The sequence below is a fragment of the Branchiostoma floridae genome, chromosome 11, assembly GCF_000003815.2.
Source record: "Branchiostoma floridae strain S238N-H82 chromosome 11, Bfl_VNyyK, whole genome shotgun sequence".
Lineage (NCBI taxonomy): Eukaryota > Metazoa > Chordata > Leptocardii > Amphioxiformes > Branchiostomatidae > Branchiostoma > Branchiostoma floridae.
The window spans coordinates 13403181-13411229 of NC_049989.1; the positions used below are offsets into that span (position 1 = coordinate 13403181).

An 8049-nucleotide genomic window follows, 5' to 3' on the forward strand; every position below is an offset into this window, starting at 1 on the left:
GTCTGGATTTTTGCACAGGCATGTGTAGCTGCATCATCCCTTTAGAGGGGACTAACTCGTGACTGGGTTGATCTTCATGATGTTTGGAATGTAGATAGCTTCAGATAAACCTTACATAATTAAATGGTAATCATGCAAATCAGGGGCTAATTTGCATAATTATGAGGACAGTTTAAAGATACATTGCATTTCATTTACATAATTTATGACAAATGCTACAATAACTTTCTTTGCTAATAAGACCTTCATTCTTTGAACACATTCTTATTTAGGGAGAGGAGTTCAACTAATCAATGAGAAACATTTATTATGATAGGTCACTTGTCACAAGATATCACGTTTCTTGTGTGTGTGTACAATGCCCTACAAACAGCCATCGCGTAAAACAATCTTCATACATACAGCCAGCAGGCGAAAGGATAGGACACAAATACAACACACCTACAACAACAATCATTAATACTTACGTAAAATATTCCATAGAAGAAGACCGTTCACATTTTTTGTACTTAGATTAAACAGACAGTTGTTTTCCCCATGTGGTTCAGGCGGAGCTCCAGACGACCCAAATAGACCTGCAAGACGTCTTGCTGGAAGTAAGACATGGTTCCGTTTTCTTCCTGGTAAACGTTGTACTCTCTCGCAGTACACACCTCGGACAAGGGTTAATATCAATGGTTAACCAGTCGTAAATGCTGTACGTAGATCTAGGCGTTGTATTGCAGCTGTCTGTATCAGTAAGTGGTAATGACTAACTTGTTGTAAATTCTGTAACGTAACAGCAAGATCTAGGCGCTGTATTGTTACTGTAGTAACTGTCTACATCAGTAATTGTTGGTGACAATGGTTTACCAGTTGTAAATGATGTGACGTAGCTCATCAAGATCTAGACGTTGTGACCAACAAACGGACGTGTCAAATCAATCCTTTAGTTTTTCATGCATCCTTTTCATAACTTTTTTCCCGGCAGTTGAACGAGGTAAAAGATGACTTCGAGAGAAAATCTGATGAGGCTATGATGAAACGTGAAGTGGAAATGAAGGTTAGTGCAAATGTTCCATTTGGTATTTCTTTTCTGACATTTTTCCTTGTTTAGATACAGCCCCATTTTTCCCCATTTTCATTCCGTACATGGTGACACTCTGCCATGCGCAGGACCTTCTATGGTCTAAAATGTTTGATGTTTTGACCTCTCCACTATGCCTAGATCATGGAAGACAGGCTCGTCTCCATCACGGCCGAGAGGGAAATCTTTAAGGCAAGTAGCCACCACTTCAGTCTACAACATTGGAACAGAGCCAAACCAGATGTAAACAAGCACTATTGCACACTGACCAAACCAACGACCCAAGTTCAAACATTAAGAAGGATTGAGACAAAACATTTTAAGCAAAATAGTATTTGTAAATTTTTCCTTTCGACTCTGAAGACTTCTACTGCTTAGAATTTTGTGCAATCACTACAGCAGGGGCTAGTCTACTGGTAGTGGCGTGCTGTGTTCAACTACCATACTCTTTCCCAAATGCTGAGTGCTAAGCAGAGAAAACAGCATGTACCATTTATAAAGTATTTGGTATATGAATGAATGAACTCTATTGCACGACATTTGTTCATTGTACAATGGAATGCAAGAATGATAAAGCAATTAATACAATACTCGTTTCGGCTAAGGTCTATGACTACGGGAATCTGAACGTAAATGACGTATTGACATACTGTGATATATAACTAAACGTTTCAGTCTTTTACAATGTATTCTCTCTTTATTAGAGCGTTACATGTGTATTGGCCAAAGTAAATAGACATGAAGTTGGGATATGAGATAAGTAGATTGAAAATACACGTGTTTGACTTTGGCAATCGTACATATGATCACAGAGGTTGAAAAAGACCTCCTTGATATGATCATATTCATTAATTTTCGTCTAGTATCTTCTGTATAAGCCGGAAATGTCATTAGAAAATGATATTCATCTTTCTTGCATAAGAATTTTGTACTGCACATTTTTTTACATATTTTTTTAAATAAATTTCCAGTGCATTTTTTTTCCGCGCAGGAAACCCATTCTCATGCAGCAATCAAATTGAGACCTTGAATAAACTGTAGTGTACACCGTTAATCACACATGCATGCTCTACATTCTAGATGATTGCCACCACCACCCATAGCGACGGCCAGAGCGACACAGTGTCTAACAACAGTTACAGAGACAGTGAGAGAAAGAGAAGAGATGCCACATTCCCCCATAACAACGGCCAGAGCGACACAGTGTCTAACAACAGTTACAGAAGAGATGCCACATTCCCCCACAACAACGGCCAGAGCGACACATTGTCTAACAACAGTTACAGAAGAGATGCCACATTCCCCCACAACAACGGCCAGAGTGACACAGTGTCTAACAACAGTTACAGAAGAGATGCCACATTCCCCCACAACAACGGCCAGAGCGACACATTGTCTAACAACAGTTACAGAAGAGATGCCACATTCCCCCACAACAACGGCCAGAGCGACACATTGTCTAACAACAGTTACAGAAGAGATGCCACATTCCCCCACAACAACGGCCAGAGTGACACAGTGTCTAACAACAGTTACAGAAGAGATGCCACATTCCCCCACAACAACGGCCAGAGTGACACAGTGTCTAACAACAGTTACAGAAGAGATGCCACATTCCCCCACAACAACGGCCAGAGCGACACATTGTCTAACAACAGTTACAGAAGAGATGCCACATTCCCCCACAACAACGGCCAGAGCGACACATTGTCTAACAACAGTTACAGAAGAGATGCCACATTCCCCCACAACAACGGCCAGAGTGACACAGTGTCTAACAACAGTTACAGAAGAGATGCCACATTCCCCCACAACAACGGCCAGAGTGACACAGTGTCTAACAACAGTTACAGAAGAGATGCCACATTCCCCCACAACAACGGCCAGAGTGACACAGTGTCTAACAACAGTTACAGAAGAGATGCCACATTCCCCCACAACAACGGCCAGAGTGACCACAGTGTTCTAACAACTAACTACCAGAAGGGATTGACCCCTTTCCCCAACAATGAAGGGCAGGAGTGGCACAGGGTCTAACAACAGAAGAGATGACACCTTTCCCCCACAACGACGGGCCCAGAGTGACACAGTGTCTAACAACAGAAGAGATGACACTTTCCCCCACAACGACGGCCAGAGTGACACAGTGTCTAACAACAGAAGAGATGACACCTTCCCCCACAACGACGGCCAGAGTGACACAGTGTCTAACAACAGAAGAGATGACACCTTCCCCCACAACGACGGCCAGAGTGACACAGTGTCTAACAACAGAAGAGATGACACCTTCCCCCACAACGACGGCCAGAGTGACACAGTGTCTAACAACAGAAGAGATGACACCTTCCCCCACAACGACGGCCAGAGTGACACAGTGTCTAACAACAGAAGAGATGACACCTTCCCCTACAACGACGGCCAGAGTGACACAGTGTCTAACAACAGAAGATATGACACATTCCCCCACAACGACGGCCAGAGTGACACAGTGTCTAACAACAGAAGAGATAACACCTTCCCCCACAACGACGGCCAGAGTGACACAGTGTCTAACAACAGAAGATATGACACATTCCCCCACAACGACGGCCAGATTGAGATGTACGAGTATAACGAGATACGAGCTTCTGCAACAATCCCCCACGGGCGCGAGAGGGTTCCAGAGGCCAGGAGGAACGACCACAAAGGACGGGTAAGTCTTTGACTATCAGTTTATTTGGATCCACAATTAGGTTTGCATTTCTGTTAGCTATTCTTCCTGTGGTCCCATACTTCAAATACGACAGCACGACAGACAAGGAAAGGAAACTAAAGAACAATCACACTTAAGTACATGAAAAACATATAACTGCAGAAGTCTTGACCTTCATTGTCATGGTATAGTCATTATCCAAGGAAAATTCCTTTCCCCCTTCCCCAAATGAGGAAATTTTCGCTGAAAATTCTATTTCTTAATATTATTTTTGTAACAAAAATGACTATTCTACAGTGAAGTAAAATTGGCCAGTTGTTTGGCTATTATGTTTGTTGTTCTCATGTGACTGTTTGAGATGAATGGTCCTTGCAAACATTGAAACTTATCTATCATACAGACTCTAAAACGTTACAACAAAGGACATACAGTACACATTCTCTGTACTTCAGCACACGTCTGTTTTTCCCCATATGTTTTAGGAGAACCTTATGAGAGATATGGAGACGATCGTATCAGAAGTAAGACATGCTTTGTTCATCTTGGTAGACACTGTACTCTCTAGATCTCGTGAAACACACCTCGAACAACGCTCAACATTCGACACTGGCATTGTAGTTGTCTGTATCAGTAAGGGTTGATGTAAATGGTTTAGCAGTTGTAAATGCTGTAACGTAACAGCAAGATCTAGGCATTGTATTGTAGTTGTCTGTATAAGTAAGGGTTGATGTAAATGGTTTACCAGTTGTAAATGTTGTAACGTAACAGCAAGATCTAGGCGTTGTATTGTAGTTGTCTGTATCAGTAAGGGGTGATGTAAATGGTCAACCAGTTGTAAATGCTTTACATAACGTAGCAGCAATATTTAGGCGCTGTGGCCAACAAACGGACGTGTCATTCAATCTTTTAGTTATTCAGACATCTTTTTTATAATTCTTTCCCGGCAGCTCAACAGAGTTAAACATGAAGCCGAGAAACAAAAAGAAAAAATGAAGGTCAGTGTCAATGTTTGAATTTGTTTTTCTTTTCCGACCGTTTCCCTTATTTACATACAGCCTCTTTTCTCGCATTTTCTTTCTGTACATAATGGAAATCTTTCATGTGCAGGACATTCTAAGGGCTGTAAATGTTGAATGTTTTGAACTCTCCACTTTGCGTAGATAATGCACGACAGGCTGTTTTCGATGAAGGCCGAAAGGGAAATCTTTAAGGTAAGTAGCCACCACTTCAGTCTACAACATTGGAACAGAGCCAAACCAGATGTAAACAAGCACTACTGCACACTGACCAATCCATTAACCTGTTTTCCGAGTTCAAACATTAAGGCCAAAAGCAAGCTGTCGTATTTTTGTTCATTCATTTCATAAGTCAACTTCATGCTGACGAGGCAATATGTGTCGGGATAGTTTATATTATCTCATTAAAATGTCACGCCACGGTAGTGGTCTGATCACACGTGGTCTACATTCTAGGTTCTCGCAACAGCGTCAAAAAGGAAGCAAGAGGAAGAAGAGCGCCATTCAAACGACAAATTCAAAGGGTAACACTGATTTTTCATCTCATGAAACTAATTTGATATCTGTTCGATATCCGCTCGAAATAGATATCCGTCGGAAAGTATACATTAAGCTTTATTTAGGAAGACAAAAATTACGATCGAATCAAATACAAGAAGCACCTTTGCATGTAGATGCAGCGTTTGATATGTAACTGTAGTTTCTGTCCTGTCAAGAAATATTGAAAAAGTCGTGACAATTCATATCCTGAGTGTGATGTGTGTTTGTATATACAGGCAAGAAGACAGAATCATCGCGAGCAGGTTGCGTACTTGCACCAAGCCTGGCAAGACGCTGCAAGAAGCCCACGTCACGTGTACGATCCGAACTGGCCACCAGAGAATTCCATCAACAGGACAGAAAATGTTTCTGGCAAAGATACCGACCATGTTAGAGACAAAACATGACTCCATAGCAGTGAGGTTAACGTACTTTAGATTTAGTTCAGATTAGGAATAACTTTGGAGATGAACTGATACATGTAGCAGTTAAGTTATCAGTGAAAAGTAGTTTTGTTGAGCGGGTACATCAGTAGATGATGCAGTTCCTTGCTTGAAAAACAAATGTGTTTTTTTCTTGCCAACATCTCGATACTCCTGCTGCTATCACCGCTAGATGGCGCTAAAGTGAAAAGTTTGCGGTCCCAAAAGTGACTAAGCCTGATCAACCCCTCTCAACTCATAATTGTATATATATATTATCGATATCATCACGGTGTAGATCATGGTTAAAACCTACTTAGATTTTCATCTCACAGCTGCTCTACCCAGCGAAGGAAAGATCTGTCAGTATTAATATTGTTCCCAGGAGGGTACCAGAATTTCTTCGCGCTCTTGAATGTCGATGTATATAGTCTGCTACGATTTGGATATACCATAAATAAATAAATGATCAATCGAATGACATTTCTAAGGGTATGCATATGTCAGCGTCATATTTGAATGCTTTCTTTTAGAAAATGCCTTTTTTTTAATTTCAGCGCAACTCAGGGACATAAGCACGGTGTAGCATTGTTCCTGAAGCATCAACCTCGATTACACTGACAGAAGCTGGTGAAGACAAACACCATGTAGTGTTCCTCCTGAACTCAGACGTGAACAACGTTTCAATCAATCCTTTGGATCTGGTCATGCCTGCGCTTTTTCAATCTTCCTTGTTGTTGCTTTGTCTTGCTTTGTAGCTCTTGCACTACGTAAAAATACATTAAAGAAACCTCATGGCACCGACCAGTTCTCCCATCATACCTACGAGACTGTGGAAGACCGCTAAGCGAACCTTTCGGTAACCGCAAATCGACCCCATACCATCGAAGCTCTAGGATCTTGAAGAAGATGTGCGTTACTTCCGTCACTTGAATTCGATGGTACAACCCGTAAGGAGAAGACAAAAAGTGATTTGAGTACTAAAAATTACTTCCTTACTTTTCTACTGGCCTTGAAAGCCAAAGAGTGGGTAACCGCTAAGCGAACCTTTCGGTAACCGCAAATCGACTACATACCATCGAAGCTCTAGAATCTTGAAGAAGATGTGCGTTACTTCCGTCACTTGAATTCGATAGTACAACGCGTAAGGAGAAGACAAAAAGTGATTTGAGTACTAAAAATTACTTCCTTACTTTTCTACTGGCCTTGAAAGCCAAAGAGTGGGTAACCTCTAAGCGAACATTTTGGTAACCGAAAATCGACCCCATACCATCGAAGCTCTAGAATCTTGAAGAAGATGTGCGTTACTTCCGTCACTTGAATTCGATAGTACAACCCATAAGGAGAAGACAAAAAGTGATTTGAGTACTAAAAATTACTTCCTTACTTTTCTACTGGCCTTGAAAGCCAAAGAGTGGGTAACCGCTAAGCGAACCTTTCGGTAACCGCAAATCGACCCCATACCATCGAAGCTCTAGAATCTTGAAGAAGATGTGCGTTACTTCCGTCACTTGAATTCGATAGTACAACCCGTAAGGAGAAGACAAAAAGTGATTTGAGTACTAAAAATTACTTCCTTACTTTTCTACTGGCCTTGAAAGCCAAAGAGTGGGTAACCGCCTGGGTAACCGCTAAGCGAACCTTTCGGTAACCGCAAATCGACCCCATACCATCGAAGCTCTAGAATCTTGAAGAAGATGTGCGTTACTTCCGTCACTTGAATTCGATAGTACAACCCGTAAGGAGAAGACAAAAAGTGATTTGAGTACTAAAGTCTAAAAATTACTTGCTTACTTTTCTACTGGCCTTGAAAGCCAAAGAGTGGGTAACCGCCTGGGTAACCGCTAAGCGAACCTTTCGGTAACCGCAAATCGACCACATACCATCGAAGCTCTAGAATCTTTAAGAAGATGTGCGTTACTTCCGTCACTTGAATTCGATAGTACAACCCGTAAGGAGAAGACAAAAAGTGATTTGAGTACTAAAAATTACTTCCTTACTTTTCTACTGGCCTTGAAAGCCAAAGAGTGGGTAACCGCCTGGGTAACCGCTAAGCGAACCTTTCGGTAACCGCAAATCGACCCCATACCATCGAAGCTCTAGAATCTTGAAGAAGATGTGCGTTACTTCCGTCACTTGAATTCGATAGTACAACCCGTAAGGAGAAGACAAAAAGGGATTTGAGTACTAAAAATTACTTCCTTACTTTTCTACTGGCCTTGAAAGCCAAAGAGTGGGAACCGCCTGGGAACCGCTAAGCGAACCTTTCGGTAACCGCAAATCGACCCCATACCATCGAAGCTCTAGAATCTT

The 8049-nt window shown here is 41.7% G+C and overlaps 2 protein-coding genes across 3 annotated transcripts in view; one reads left to right on the forward strand and one right to left on the reverse strand.

Moving 5' to 3' along the window:
• Positions 1 to 6448, forward strand: part of LOC118426528 (myosin heavy chain-like) — a 137274-nt gene extending 130826 nt beyond the window's left edge. Inside the window, exon 19 of the mRNA XM_035835996.1 lies at positions 5551 to 6448. Coding sequence (XP_035691889.1) covers positions 5551 to 5721 — 171 coding nt within the window. The 3' untranslated portion in view covers positions 5722 to 6448. The remainder of the gene's footprint in view (positions 1 to 5550) is intronic.
• LOC118426514 (coiled-coil domain-containing protein 157-like) overlaps positions 1 to 8049 on the reverse strand; it is a 1184186-nt gene that overhangs the window by 677305 nt on the left and 498832 nt on the right. The gene's annotated exons all lie outside the window — the stretch shown is intronic.